This window comes from Chamaea fasciata, unplaced genomic scaffold (assembly GCF_029207755.1).
Source record: "Chamaea fasciata isolate MVZ Bird 193981 ecotype frontalis unplaced genomic scaffold, bChaFas1.0.hap1 SCAF_5, whole genome shotgun sequence".
Lineage (NCBI taxonomy): Eukaryota > Metazoa > Chordata > Aves > Passeriformes > Sylviidae > Chamaea > Chamaea fasciata.
The window spans coordinates 21,958,304-21,974,922 of NW_027094090.1; the positions used below are offsets into that span (position 1 = coordinate 21,958,304).

A 16,619-nucleotide genomic window follows, 5' to 3' on the forward strand; every position below is an offset into this window, starting at 1 on the left:
TTTGAAGCTTTCTGCCTAGCCTAGCTGTAGGAAGAACACACATACAAATAAGAAGACAAAGACTTGAGTGAAGAAAAATAAGTAAAAGTTAAGCTATTTTGTGTGTGGATATTCATAATTTTGTGATGGCAAAGTTGGGGTGGAAGGCATTTTCATAGTTAGCAACAACCGAAAAGTTTGACCTTTACAGTGTGAAAGAAAACACTTATGAGTGCAAAAAGTCTGTCTTGATGGTATCCCTGAACTCCAATATGCAGATGTGAAAACTAAGATACAGTTAAATCAAAAACGTTTACAGTATGACATATTACAGACTTATGTTTTCATTTCTGTTAATAAAAAAAATGATTCTTTGCATCTATGTCCTGGATTTATCTGAAGGATGTGTTCTTAGTATCTCTTGTGACTAAATCTGTAAATAGTAAAAGCCTGTCATCATTATTCTTCCTCTGTCACAGCATAATGTGCTTTCCTTGTGTTTTTATCCTGCCAAGCAGTGGTGGCCAAATATTGTCATTTCAACCAGTAAGAAGGGCTAACCTGGGCTTTTTCAACTGGTCTCTTGCATTGCAAATGCCAAGAGAAAGAGAGGCAAAAAATTCCATTGTTTGAAGTAGCACTTCTGAGCTATGCTAACATCTTTATACTCCTCTATAATCCCCTACCAATTCACTAATTTGAATCCTAATGTGATTCTAATCACATCTAAATCTGCAGTTTAATATTTATATTTGTTGTTTAAAAACAGTGCTGCTGTAGACATCCAGTGGTCGAACTCCTCATCACCCCACGGCACTTTTTTCCGAATGACAAACTCTGTCATAAATATCCAAGTATAAGTTAGCAGTGTTCTTATGGTACAGTCTTGATGTTTTCAAGGGAGGTTTTGGATAAAGGTTTCTTTACGTTTTCCTTTTGATTGGTTCCTAGGGAGTTTAAGTGTTGTTTCCATCTGGTTCATTCTGTTCAGGAGAATTATTGCATATTTATTCAATATATTGTGTCCTGGAAAAGGCAGTGTAAGGGAAATCTCTGACTTTACAGATGAGGTAAAAATGTTTTATCTACTCTAATAAGTCTGCAGGGAACTCCAGGAGGATCTCACAAAACTGCATGGGCAGAAGTATGACGAGTTGTGATTTCATGTACCTCTAATGTAGCTAAGCTAAGGTGCTACATCAGAGGAGATACAAACCAGTGCATGTCCACAAGATGCTTTATACAACAATATAAAGATTCTTTATACAACAGTACCATCATTTTCCTGATGGTAACCTCCTTACATTCAGTATTGTGTGCAGCTTTTGTCTCCCTCTTTGAAGGATGTAGGGGAGGTCAGTGAGGACTAGAGGGTGACATTGAAAATCATGGAACATCAGCCTTTTGCAGAGAGACTGTAAGGGCTGAAACTCATCACTCTGCAGCTGAGAAAGTCCACAAGAAGGAGTATGGTTGAAATTTATAAAATTATGAAGGTTAGTGGGTAAGGTAAACGTGTACCTTCACTCAGTAAATGCCAGACCACCAGAAACTGGGGCACTCAAGGAAATTTGTAGGAGATTGAAAATGGAAAATGTCCTGAACCTTTTTGCATGAAGTGTGATGAGGGCAGAGGTTCAAAAAGGTTTGGAAAAGTTGCTGGAGAGGTCCATAATTTGACATTAATAGGATTTTGCCTGGGTGTACCATATAACATGCCTCACATTTCCTCAGGCTCCACAACTATCATTAGAGATGTTTGCTTTGGAGAAGAGCCAGGCCTCGGCATTTTACCCAAAAAATCTCTTCTGCTGTCCCTGTCACACCCACAATTCTGGTCTATATGGACCAAATTCAGGGGGAGTTTAATGTTGTCATTTTCTTTTTCAAATTTGTTTTTATTTGGGCCTTTTTCCCCCTTTCAGTATCTGCTGGTAGTAATGTCCAAGTATTATAATGGTTCCAGGACTAAGTAAAGAGTCTGTATTACTTACAGAAATGCTAGCTAAAGACCATTAAGTGTCTAAGTACTTGCTGTCAGATTTTTCTCTCCTTGTTGCTTAAACAGACTGCTGTGAATAAACAAATATTTAAAATATCTGTATCTAGGTCAGAGTATCTTTATCACTGAATGCCCACATTGCCTAGTTAACAGCTTCTGTGAACCAAATAAAGCATCAGCTTTGATCTTTTCATTAAGTCAGAGTTAAAACTAGTAGCAGACTCAGTATGGAGGTAGTGATTTTCCTTGTAAATATGAGGTCTTAGCAGACTTCTTCAAATGGTGTAATCCCAATATCTAGACAAAATAGTGATATGTGTGCATTATTGAATTCTGTTTATTTGTTTACATACTACTTCTCATGATTTTTTCAAGACAAGAAACAGATGACAACTCTTGGAATTTAGGTTATCAGAACACAAAAAATCCTATAAAATAAAATATAGAAAATGTTTTATTTGAGCAATCAATGCAGAGCAATTATATGACCATGTTTTGGAAAGGACCATTCCTATAAATTCGTGAAAATCCTGGTTGGGAGACTCTGGTTTCTTTTCAGCACAAATAGACAAAAATGGTGCTGGGTCGTGTTCAAATCCAATTAGACCAACAAAAACCTCATTCTTAACTGTGCAATGACATTACTTTTCCAAGTGTCCTGTTCACAAAATATCAGTTCAACCCTGTAGATCAAAATATGCAATAAAATATTAAAGACTACATTTTAATTTGGCTTAGAATGAATTTTGAACTGTTAATTTATTTTTTAATTTTCTTCAGTAATGGTAATATTAAGTAAAAGATGTATGACATTTGGGACATACAATAAAGGCTAAGGTTATCTGGCAAGGTTAATCAAGTTCACTGTTAATAAAAGGTTTTTCACTACGTATAGTTTATCTAAAAGGTTAATAGCAGTCAAGTAGGAAAAGATGACTGATAGGGAAGCAGTCATTGAAGTTGCATTGTACATCTGTACATCACAGTATTAAATAAACTTTCTTGATAGAGATTTCCTCATCAATACATGGTGTGTATTTAATTCTTCTAATGTCTTACCATGAACAGTATTGGTAATGTACAGTGAAAGTTTGACCTATGTTCATGTACTGTACGGAGTGGATTTATGTTAGCTCTTCCCATTGTGTACATTGTGACTAGTTTGAATATTGCATGTACTTCCTTTCCTGTTTATTTTCAATTCTTATTGTAGATTTTCTTCGCATTTTGGTATCGGAAGTTCCTGAATAAAATGAATCATGACAGACATTTTAACCAGTGCTGAAAATTCAAAAAAATATATACTTTATTTTCCAAACTTGAATGTAAGGAAAGGCCATGTTAAATTCTCATCTTTGATTATTTTGGAAACAGCCTAAGGGTCCAGACAGTGCTTGATTTAAAAAAAAAGTTTGTATTTTTGAATTGTATCATTTTCAGTGTTGATTTTTGACAAATTTGAATTATTTTTAATTCATTTAATAATTAATATAATCCTGACTCTAGATTTTGGTTGGTTTTAATATTTTTATAATAACCATATTTCTTAAATTAGTATCTAGTAAGTTGAATTAATGAGTACAAGCAATTAGTACAAGTGATATCTTACAAATCAATATTGGAATCAAATAAGCAGATTCAGGACTTTATAAAAATAATTCAGAGAACAAAATATCTCACTATCTGAGATTGTACATGATTTTTTTGAGCTTTTTAGGTAGTACGAAGCTTGTAAAAAAATTCTGAATAAAATCCTATATCTCATGTACACATTGAAGTTACTCAGGCACAGTTCTTGAAAACGTTGATTTGATTGGATTTTATTTTTCCTATTCATCTGAAGCCACTGTAGAGTATTTGACTGTTGACTGGCTTTGCTCTTTACCTACATTATTACTGTTTTTAACAATATTGACACACTACAGAGAGTGATATGCTAATTGCTTTCTCTGTTCATCTAAAGACCTTCCATCCAAATTTAAATATTTATATGATGATAAAACTGCTGCTTACCCTCCCACCAAAAAAACTGTTTAAAAAATTAGCAGTCAGTAAGGCTTTTGTCTAAAACTTATTTTAGCAGACATTTGAGCTTTTTGTGGGCACTGTGTTGCCAGAAAACTGAGTGATCAGCTTGGCCAGTTGTCTGAGAGGCAATCTTGTGCTCTACTAGAGCAAAATCAATACAAAAAGCCTGTGAGGCATGATGGTGCATTGGGAGAAGTTGTTTGAACACCTAATATGGGTTTTGGACCTGTACAGCCTTTTTAAGTCTATTTGCTGCAGACAAATTGAAAGTAAAAATGGTTTCAGTGGTTGCTGAGTTTTGTCATAAAATTTGCTGGAAACATGTCTACTGTATTCTACAAGAGAAATAATTTCAATAGTAGTTGCCTTTTCTCCCTCTTTATTTTAACAGTTCAGACTTTCTCTCTCTTGACATCCTTTCCCTTACATTTCACTTGATTTTATGTTGCACAAATTCTAAAACAAAATTCTCCATATATTTGCCAAAACTAGTGATTTTTGAGGGATTTGTGTATGTTGACTGGGAAAAGGAGTTGGGAAGAGCAAGACATAGAAAATGAGTTTTTAAAATTTGTGGTCTACAGAGTTCTGTGAGAAATCCACAGGATTTCACTGTCACAGTCTGGGTCATCTGTCCGCATAGCCATTTGCGTGATACATGATAGGGAGTTTACAGCATGCAGAGAATATGAGAGTTTTAAAATACCATTTTATTGATCTCTTTCATGAATCTTAATTAATCCTCTCTATAATCTATGGACAAGGAAGAGAAAATATCTTAAAACTAAATGGCACAGACTCCTCTGAAATAGAGGAACAATGACATTTTCTTTACTTTTACAGCTGTGTCTTGCTGTGAGACAGGAGGCAGGAGGTTTATCAAAAGGTCCAGCAGTAGCTTAAAAAAGCTCCACACATCCTGCCCTTTAATTAAATCTGGTTTTTACCTGCTATATGATGCAAAAGGAATTTACTTCCATCACAGTCTTACCCTTCAGAAGTTTAGTCCTGTTGAATTCATGTCCAAAAGTGATTGCCGTCATGAGCTGGGTATGGCTGCTCTGTTTTGGCCTGACTTGAAATCTATTGATTCTTCCAGTTTCCCATATTTAGTTGCTAATCTTGGTTCACAAACTTGGGAAACTTTAGGAATCTCTGCAGGCTGTTTGTGTTCAGTGCACAGTGGCTCCTTAGCACTGCAGACAGCTTTATTCTTTTCCCAGTCTGCTCCTTTCAAGCAGCTCTGCCTGTGTAAAGATAAGCACAGGAACAAATCCTGCGGGCCTGAGAGGCGCCAGGTCTGTCTGAAGCAAAACCTTTTTTTAGAGTCAGAGATAAGAGTAGCAATGACAGTGATCTGCAAATTGCCAATATTTGCATCTACTACACCCATTGCCTGCCTGCTGCTTTCTTGATTGACAACCGAAGTTGAGTGCTGGGACTTCCCTGTCCTCTTCCAGCCTAGCTCCTGAATTCCATTAGTTGCTTCCAGAAAATCTTTTTTTTTTTTTTTAATTGCTGTATTATCTCGACAGTTTGGATCCAAGTCCTTTGTTCCATTTGGTTTATGTTGAAAGTTTTTACCTTAGCTGTCTGGCAGTAGTCGGGGATGGACCCTGCAGGTCACCTCACAGGAGCATCTGCAAAAAACCTTTCTAGCTCAGCAGGGCTCAGACTTGGTTGTGTGTGACAAAAAGTAGCTATAAAGGGAAAACAAACATTGCTGTCACACAGAGTGAAAAAATACTTTTAATTTCATGTTGCAGAAATAAGAGCAAGTACTTAGATATGTGTGCCATCATTTTAGTCATTAAATGTAGAGAAATTTATAATGCTTTGGGCATATATATGTAGTTTCATGTTGATGTTACTGCGAATTAGAAAGCTGCATGGAAGCTAACACAGCAGTAATAAAATAGTCACATGGAGGAACTATCAGTTTGAGCATTGTGGAGGTAAAGAACAATAAAAAACAATTGCAGAAGTTCTGTATTCTTCTAAACACAATCTGGTCTCATTGCTTGGTCATAGGGTATCTGACTGTGTGTTGAGTAATGTACGTGTGTGCTGGGAACTTTAGCACAGCACCTCCTGGGAGCATTGGTACCTTTTTTACCTTAAATTGCACATTAACCAGATTTTTTTATAGTCTACAAATTTTTTTTTTTTTTTTTGGACCAAAATACGCTGGTACATTACAGCCTTGTAAGTAATTTAAAAAGAGAAAAAAGTACTGGAATGGAAATCACAAGGTATGCTGTCTTTTTCCAACCTATTAAAATATAGAAATATTCCCTTATACAGATGTATTTCGGTTCTGTGCTGCTCAGGCACAAAAATTAAGCAACATTTTGTCAAGTAAGATAGCATGATGTTTCTGAATAGTCATTTTTTACCCTGATATGTTTACAGTCAAATGGCCAGGTAAACTGAGGAGCATTGACTTCATGCAGATTCAAGACAGAGGGCAGCACAACCTGAAGATGTGTCTGAATGCAGTTTGATTTAGCCTCTGGTAGTGGCTGTTTGTAGCTTGACTACTGCAAAAGTGATTTTTCAAAGGTCGTGACCAGAGTTGAGCTGATTTTCACAGCTGGGATCCTGCTAAATGTCAGATCCTTACTTCAAAGCAAGATACTGCTTGAACTCTTTGACAAGATGGTAACCAATTTTCTTATTATGGATAAAGCAATGTATTGTCTGTTGTCTATCATTGTCTCTGCAGAAGCAAGGGAGTCTTATGGCTGAAATCCTTAAAGCAGAAGTTTGGAGTCGAAAACTTCAGTCTGTCTTTTAGAAATGGACACACATATAAGCAACTGAAATCTCCTTAATAAGAATTGTTGGGTGACTTGCATTTTGACGATGCTTTCATTCCATCTCCAAGATGATTGCCCTTTTCAGGCTGAGAAAAAATAAAGGCAGCTTCAAGCATTAAGGAATATTTTTTAATTAATAGCTTGATGTCTGATGGTGGTAAATTTATTTTAGAAAGCTGTTTTAATGTAACATCACTGGGGGGAAAAAAAAGAGATGATTATCTGTCGCTTATTTTCAAAGTAACTTTTTATTCACCCAAGTGTAGTCACTCATAAGTACTGACTTTTCTGATGAAGCTTTAAAAATCATAATCATCTTTGCAGAAGGAAATCTTGTCTTACTCATGCTTTTGCTCGGTTGGGAATCTTCCTACTGAATTAACTAGCCCTCAAAAGGGGAGTCAATGCTTCTGCCTAGGTTTTACAAGTTTTCAATGCATTGTATGTGGCATTTAGGAGAAACATTGGTTTGTTTGGTCAGGACTTCTAATGCATCTGATTTACTGAAAACAGGTCTCTGGTGTCTGTAGAGTGTTCTGTAGTGAGGCCCCCAGCTGCTAAAATACAAACTGGTTATGTGAGGTTTAAGTGGCATGGGAAGCATCTCTCGTGTTGATGCAATCAGTGAATAGCTATGGTATGGTACAATTACTGTTGCAGGAAGCTGAAAAGTTTTTTGTTAAATGAAATTTCTATTAACCCTCTTCTTCAATAATCTCTTATGCTGTAATTTTTAAAAAACATGACTTTATATTTAAGAGTGGGAAGCATTATGTGTGATGCCTATATAAATGTGAATTGTTCTTAGAAAAAACAAAGAAAGCTCCTTTTACAACGCCGCTGTTACAAATCCTTTCAAAGTAGTGATTTCTTTTAACCACATTTCAATTGTAATACTGAGAAGAATCTGCACTGTTACATTCATATTAATTTCTGTGCAGTTTCATGCTTTTCTAGTTTTTATTTAAGAGTTTTAAAATTACTTCAATGGTTGTCATAACTTGATATCCACAGATGTCTTGGGTATGAATCTGGTCCTTAAACATGGAATTAAGAAAAAGGGCACATTTGATGTTAATGATTGCCACTTCTCTCCACTCATGTGATGGGTTCTATCAAGTGTCTCCCTATGTAACAAAATTGACACAACTCAGAAATTCCAAATACCACTTATCTTTCCAGAATTTTCTCAATCATTCTGCCATTTTCACTTCATATTCAGTAGATAAATTATGATTGAGTACAATTCATAATCACTTAAATGCATTGCTTGTAAAGTTTTTTTCCATGTATTTTTTTGAGTTTAAAATAAAAACAGATCGAGTGACCTTGCATGGAATGAGATATCAAGGTTACTGTTTTTCTGATTATCACTTCATTTTGCATACTGCAAAAATAATATTTTTGACAACTTTGGTTCTTATTGGGACACATGTGAATGACCTACTACCAGTCATTATTACCTTGGCTCTTTTCTGTAAGTAAAGCAACCTTCTTTGCTTTTCACCTCTTTGACTTCTTTGCATACTTTACAAAACATCATTACATACAAACAGCAAACTCAATAGAATTTATAGGTATTTCAGGAAGAAGACTGAAGTTTTAAAATAATAAGTAGGGAAATCACATTTTTTAGTACTCAAGTACAAAGAGATGATGGAAAGCAATGCAGAATTAAGGAAAAAAATGCTAAGATTTTCAAAATTAGGTTACATATTCATTAACTTGAATGATCTTTTTTAAATGGAAAAATAGCTTTAAGTAAAATCAGTCTTTAAGTAAAATCTCGTACTTCTTCAAATGAGTTAATAATGGAGGCAGTCATACAAGTTGTGTATTGACACAGGAAAAGGTTTTAGCTTTGTTCCATTCTCCTACACTCTCCTTTTTGCAGAAATCAAAATTCAGTCATTGAAATTACCTCAGGCAGATATTTTCAAGGAATTGCCTGTCATGGGGTATATTATTAAAATAATTTTGACCTTCTCTTAGCCAAAAACGAGAAACAAAATTGCTGTTCATATTGGACAGGCTTTCATACTGAGAGAACAAAAAATATTACAAAAATATGTAATTATAATACAAAGGAAAAATAGAAGTATTTTCAGTGACAAGTTCAATAAGCAATCTCTTCTTTTGAGAAATGGAGGAATAAGAACTTGGGAATTTTTTTTTGAATACTATAACTGTATTCTGAAAACTTAAAACATTTTATTTCATGAAGAATAGTCTTGCCATTTATGCTCACAGTCAAGTTACGAGGGGATTTATTGAGAGTCCTAGTGGGAGAACTCTTCCAGTCTGGCACATGATCCCTCTTCTACTCTGGTATAAACTTGAGCCTCTTTTGGGGATGCCATCAGATTTTGTTCTCTTTCTTTCTGGTAGCCTGGCTCAGTTTCTGCAAGGATCTTGTAAGATGCCAGATTGCACAGGTGGCAGATTCCATGTTCTGTTACCACTTCTGTACTAGCAGTGAAACACTTTTCATCCTGTTTCTAAATATGGTCAAATTTGCATTAAGCACATTGCTCTAATTGACCTGTAAGCACTAGATAGTGTATTTTTTTATTGTTTATTGGGGGTTTTTTTTTGAAATTGGAATCCTAGTTTTCATGAATGCTTTGATTTAAGAAGCATTGGATTTAACTGAGGAGCATTGTAAAGGAGGTGGTGTTACATATTTGGCATGATGCATTCAGAGTAGCAGTCTTTGTGAAAACAACACTGAAAAACCTTAGTTTAATGTAATAAATTATTTGCCAAACTAACTTTATGTTCTTTAGCTGGAGATCTGATTTAATTAAAGAACCAGTTTTTGTCAGTTTGCATCGCTAATCATTTTAAGATCTAGTCATGTGTGATTCAGGTATCCTTAAATCTTAGCTATATACTAAATGCACTAGGGTCGTTTCAACATGTCACATGTCAGTGTTTAGCCCTAGGGACAGAGAGAGCCCTCCATAGCAACTCTATCTTTGTCCTTGTTTGGCAGTTATTCAGGTAAGATGGCAAGATGTGGCTGATCTTTTCCAGATGTGTCATTCTTTTTTCCTCTTAACCAGCTGTCCAGGTCCATGCATTGAGTTGAAGCCCCACTTCACATCCTCTCCCGTCCAGTGCCCTTAAAAAGTAAACAGGTGAAAAATGAACTGGGGAGTCTCATTCCTGTTGAGACCCAGCTGTTCTGTTCAGGTGAAGAAATGTGTCCTTCCCTATTACCTCCCTGATAGAAGTCAGATGTTTAGTCCTGACTATTCTGTAGGTATGAAAATATTGGAAGTTGACAAATTGGATTTGCCTTGATATGAACAGTTGGGCAATACTGGGAGAAAAGAGCTTTGTGAGTGAAGTAATGCCATTCTTAGAAGGCATAGTCACATGGTTTTCTTCCATATACCTATATATGCCTATACAGGAACTGAGGCACTAAGAGCAAATATCCTTGCAAACATTTTCTAAGCCAAGCTGTCATTCCAGTTTTCTGATTCATGGAGAAATTATTTTAGCTGCTATTTTTATAAAGAAATAGTATCTCTTCTGTATGTCCTTAGTATTAAAAGTGCAAGGGAGCACTGGTTATCCTTCAGAAACCGTGACTGCTTTGACTATATGGTGGCCATTATATTTCTTTCATCTTGGTGAGCCTCGAGGCTGTGTATTTGCTTAGTGTTTCACTGATTTTAAGATGAAAATTAATTTCTCTTGTTTTTTTAGCTACATGGCTTGCTGTAAAGTTAAAATATAATGTGTTTCTCACAGTTGGATTTATTTTTGTTCTCTATCCAAGTTGGATAATGGAGATGAGCAAGCAGCCCAGATAAGACGTGAACTAGATGGACGACTACAACTGGCAGAACAAATGGCAAGGGTAGGTGATTGCCTTCTTGTACCAAAACCATATCTTCCTATGAGATTGAGTGGGATGATCCATAATGTGTGTTTTCTTTTTCTGATTCTAAAATTAAGCAGAAGATTGTTTGAAAACAATTTGGTGGGTGCATTTCTATCTGCTCTGAGGAATATCTGACAACTGGAGTAGGGAGAAAGCAAAACCTGGTTTTGGAAAGGCATATCCTGTGTGATCTGACATTTCTTTCATCAGCAAGTCCTTGTTTTTTATATATTGGATGAAAAAAACATCTTAGCAAGCAGAAAGATATTTTAACAGCACCATAACAGTCTGTTTCATTTGTCTTCTGTGTGGGCATATTATTATTTGAATGATCCTCACAGGATGTAGTACAGTTTGGAAAAAACTGCTGAGGGTTTGGGGTTTTTTGCTAGATAATCCTGAGCCTTGGCCTGTGTTTTTAGTCTCTTACTATAAACTACTTGTTTTTATTTTTAGGGTTTTTTAATATGTAATTTACTGGCTCTGTCATGCTGTGATGAGCTAGTCCACACAACGCGCTGCAGGAATTTTCAGTCACGGTCAACTTGCTTGGTGTTTGTTATTGAAACAAAAGCAACTGTAAAAATTTTAATATAAAACATTTTATGATAGGCCTTATAACACATAACGATAAAAATTGTCTGGTGTAGGAGCAATATATTGCAGACAATATATTGTGATTAATGTTTGTTTCTCATTTATATATAAAACATATATTTTAGAATAATTTTCATTTTTGTTTAGTCTTGAATGACACTCTCCTAAGCATCCAGTATTCAATATTTGGAGAAACTGTGCATAAAATTGGCTCTGTGTGAGTTCATATATGCACTCTACATATGTTTCTTCTTTGTGTTTATTGTTCTAAACACAATATTGAAATACTGTTGTCTAACTTCTACAGAGGAAAAAAAAAAGATTTTTACATTATCTCTAATGTTTAAGGGAGAGACTGTTATTTAAAATAAACCAGTGCATAGTAAGTAGCATTACTTTCAAAATGAATGACCCATTACTGAAAAGAAAGGTAAACAATAGGAATTTCCTGCCGTGGTCGTAGTTTGTTAGGTTTATATTAGAAGCATAATTGTGTTTGATTTATTTTTGGTAGCATGGGAAATAGATGAAGTAACAAAACTACTAGTGGACGGATCATTTTATAATGTCAGTTTATAAAATATTGAAGGTAACATTAAAGATATATTATTAATTACTATACTTAAAACACCTGTAAGTAGAAGTACCTAATATGTGGTTCTTCAACTTAGGTTTATGTTAAAATGATTTGGGGAGAAGGTTCGATTTTTACTTTATTTCTTCTTTCCAAAATTAACTGTACTGTATTTATGGGTCAGGATTAACTTTTCCATTACTGTTTTGAAGACATAAAAATAGGCACACACTGAAATTATTACTTAAATTTTTATTTATTGTCTTTTAACTGAAAGCAAGTCATTAAATTAATATGATATGTATTGTGGGACTTTTTTTTTCTGGTTTAACTTTTAAAATGTATTTTCCAAGGAAAGAAAATTCCCAAAATTTGTAACAAGGGAAATGGAGAACATGTACATAGAAGAGCTGCGGTCTTCAGTGAATTTGCTGATGGCAAATTTGGAAAGTCTGCCAGTGTCTAAAGGTGGGCCAGAATTCAAACTGCAAAAGTTAAAGCGATCACAGAATTCTGCATTCTTGGACATAGGAGATGAAAATGAAGTTCAGCTGTCAAAGTCTGATGTGGTTCTCTCCTTCACATTAGAGGTAATCACAAATTTCACAGAAAACTTGTTGATGGTTTAAATTGCTAAAATAACTGCCTTGATACTCCTTTGTTGTTTGTCCTTTCTTGGTAATTTTAAAATGTTATGTTAAAGAAGGAAATTATGCTTTGTATCTTTGGTAATTACGATTTAGAATACAGCTGTATGATGCATTTTCCTCTTGCAGCAGCAGTTGCATTTGGGCTCACACAGTAGTGTGGGAAAGTGAATCTCCCACACAAATGTAACTTTAAATTAATTCCATTTTTTTAAATAGCTATGTAAAATTTTAGATGTTATAATGAAACACTGTAATTATCAGGAATGCATTCATAGAATTTTATAATCAAATAGGATTTTCTCGCTAGAAGCATTTAGAGAAAACACAATGATTTTTATTTACTGGTGATCATAGACATTTTTTATAAATTTCTGCATTTTCCTCAAGAATTTATCTTGTGTTTTCTGAGATTATGCAGAAAGTCTGGCCTGTAGGGATGCAGTCCTAATCTGTATAGATCTCATCTTACTTCAAGAGGAAGCCACAAATACATTTGGTTATTTAAAAAATTCTGCTGACAGAAGGGAATTATAGAATGGTTTGGGTTGGAAGGGACCTTAAAGATCATCTAGTTTCAACCCTTCTGCCATGGCCACCTTCCACTAGACATGAGTAATTAAAGCCCCCTTCAGCCTGGCCTCATAACTCAGGTCCAATTCTGCAAATGTGCATACCAAGAAATGCTTATCTCGCTTTCTATAATAGTAGAATCAAAACATTACCACAGTGTCCATTGTGTATTTATTGGTCAGAAGGTGCCACACTTGTGTTATGCACTTGAACTGGCTTTAGTTTGTTTAAGACAGCAGATAGTATTACACCATAAATATTTCAACTGTTAAAGAGTTTAAAAGAAATGAAAAATTATTTATCTTTTAAATATTTTTTTAAAGTGAAAGGAGAATTTGGTTGAAAAGTCAGATAATTTTTCCCATGTCATCGTTAAAGATACAGAATTAAAAACATCAAATATGGACAATGAAGAAGTTTCAATTCTTTGTATAAAAGAGAAATTACTTATCCCACTATATGCAATTTTAATATTGCTAACTAATAATGTAAAAGCCCAACAATCAGATTTCAAAGAGTAGTAAGATCCATCATTCTGCATGCCAAGAAATTTTAGCTCATCAAGCATGTAAAACTGGAGTGCAGTCCTTAGTGCTGAAGTATATAAGATAAAGTATTTATAATACTCCTGTGCTGAATCCTGTGTGCTTCCATCACGTGTGCCATGTCTGCCTCAAGAGGAATACCAAGCCTGGAATGGTCCATAAATAGCATTGGCAAGAGTAGTTCTGAATAACCTAAAAAGTACCCAAAAAAGTTTGGCAATAGTATTTCTGGTCTTTAAGAAACTGTGCTTGATAGATGTAAGTGGAAGAAAAGCCTTCACTGTCCCTCTACAGAGAATTATTATGTACTAGAAATTATGTGATACTTAGGGGAAAAGCACAGTAAAAGTTTGAAACAATCATGAAATGAAAAATAACAGGATATATAATTTCTGGTAAATACAGAGCAGCTTTGCTTTATTTATAGCCCCTCTGCTCCTCCACCAGATATGTAGACTGTTGGGTCTGGTGAACTAAGTTTTTTATTCCATTTTCCCCATCAGCAATAAAGAGATTTGCTGCAAGATAACTAATCTACAGTTCATCCCATGCAAGGCAACAAATTAAAGTATTACACTACATGTGATAGTTTTTAGTAGGGCAGATTTTCATTTTAGACATGATCGTAACCACATAAATTGATTCTCTTGCCAAACAGTATGTGCATATTTTGCTCTTGGGAAGCCAAATCTCGGAAGATATAAGGGCAAAAGGAAACAGTTGGATTAATATTAATGAAGACTGACATATGGAAGATGTGGTCTTTTTTCTATGCAAATGGCCAAATAAGAAATGCTAATTGCATTTCCTAGAAGACAGAGTACTTCCTTTTTTGAAAATATGAGGTTGAATGTACACAACTTGACATGTCTTGGATAACACATAAACATATCTACATCACATCTTTTGTGGGGTCTCAGTTGTAGGGTAACCAGCAGAATCCCCGTTGGGGGCTGCTGAACTAGCGCATGAATGAATAGGAAATATACATCATGTAGGACAGAGTGGAAGAGCCCCAAAATTTCTAGATAGTGGACAAAGTGGCCAGGGTTCTAGCTGTCACTGTGCATTGTTATTGTAAGTAGTAGAACTTGCTATTAATATTAACAATGTTCTAATGGGAGTGGACCTTACTGACTAAGATCAGAGACATCCCTGAGCATCATTGCAAGCAACAGCCACTGTTTCTACAAGTTGAATATTTCCTTAAATATCCTGTTTGTAGAAATTTAGGAAAAAAAATTAAAAATCATAGTAGTAGGAGAAGACTAATTTATATTCTTCAGCTGTTAGACAGATTCAAAAATAGACAAACATTTAGGGAGCTGTTTATCAGCTAATGAGCTAATACATCCACTAGTGACAGTTTCCTTTAGAAGGAATGAAACGCAACTTTTTTCCAGTGCTGGAATCCAGAATTGTTACCAAAGAAAAATGTAATGTGAAATCAAGTTAGAAACTCAGGAAACTCAAGAAGTATCAACATAAAAAATGAGTAAACATGAAGTCAGTATTCAACAAGGACATATATTTGGTATGTGGAAAGACCATATAGGCAGTATTACCTATGAGGATCTTTAGTGCTGTCTAACTACTTGAATTCCTGAACAATAGATGGAAATGAGGAATGATTTGATCATTCTCCCTGAATTGCTGTTATTATTTATAAACCATAATAAGCAGTATTGATAATTTGTGGGTAGTATAAAAATGGTCTACATGATCAATGGCTGTAGTCTCACTGTCATATTTACAAACTAGCAATTTTGCAAGATATATAACTATTACTAACATTCTGGGAGGTTTAAAGTACAAAGGATTTTACAGCTGGGGGTGAAGTCTGCCTTAATTTACAGAACAAAGTGGCGCTTGTGCAAAGAAGTTTAATAGCAACATATTGTAATAGTTGCTGACCTAAGAAACCAATTGCCTCTAATGAGACCAAAAGTAGTCATTACTTCTGGCACCTTTAAAACAAATGTTGGTTTACATGTAGGGTTCAGTTGAGGGTAGCTTCTCTTGATGGAGTACATTTTTTCCAGTTTCTTTGCATGGGCCCAAATGGAACTAGCAAGTAAAGCAGCTTTTCCAAAGAAAGCAGGGGAACCTGACTGTCTTCTCAAGTCTTCTGAATTAGAAACATCTGAAATGCAAAAATTTCAGTAAGTTCACACTGTGACAAGATTTATAAAAGGCAGAGAGCATTTAAAGTAGAGCTGCATTTGGTTTTTCTGAGATAGTGTAGAGTAGTCTAGAGGAGGTGAAAATCTATAGGATCTGCCAAGCTCATAATTTCCCTGGTGAGGAAATTTTGCAGGGCACAGCTGGTAGTGATGGCTTTTTCTGTTTCTCTTCTCCCTCTCCCCCATATGCATACTGGACCTGACTGCCAGTACTGCACTGGGAGAAGGAAAGGATATGAATAGTGGGGGAAAAAATTACAGGAGCTGATGCCAGTGCTCTGACCTGCCTTTTGCTCAGCACAACACCAAATCCTTTCTGAGGTTCAAGGGTTGCAACCTCCAGAGACACAGCGCCATAATTTCCCTTAGATACGATCAATGTACCTATTGGTTTACCATCAGACTTAGTAACCTATTTGTTCTATAAATATTCTCTTAGATGACTGATTAAAAGGTAAAGTTTCTCATGTATAAAGATTTAGAATTACTTTCAGACATTAGTCTCAAATTGTACAATTGGCATTTAAATTATGATTAAATGATGAGGTTTTGGTCACTGTCCAAGTAGAAACAAAGCAGAAAATTTAATCCCTTCTAGATGTTGTTAAAAGTGGAAAAAGAAGATAAAACACTCCTCTGTTGTAAGATTTGAGTGAGTGAACTTTGGGATTTTGGGGATTTTTCCTTTTTTTTTTTTCTTATCTTGGCAGAGCTTAGTACTGCAGTAATTGTACTGTGTCATCTTTTCTGAAGGATAAACTATTTGCTTTCTTTTCC

At 35.1% G+C, this 16,619-nt stretch overlaps 1 protein-coding gene across 10 annotated transcripts in view; it reads left to right on the forward strand.

The window, feature by feature from the left end:
• CADPS2 (calcium dependent secretion activator 2) overlaps nt 1–16,619 on the forward strand; it is a 285,396-nt gene that overhangs the window by 106,373 nt on the left and 162,404 nt on the right. For all 10 annotated transcript variants that reach the window (XR_010720761.1, XM_066183008.1, XM_066183000.1 and 7 more), the window contains 2 exons: nt 10,619–10,699; nt 12,248–12,484. Coding sequence is in view for 9 of the 10 variants with exons in the window: in XM_066183008.1 (XP_066039105.1) it covers nt 10,619–10,699; nt 12,248–12,484 (318 nt within the window). In the remaining variant the exon portion in view is untranslated. The remainder of the gene's footprint in view (nt 1–10,618; nt 10,700–12,247; nt 12,485–16,619) is intronic.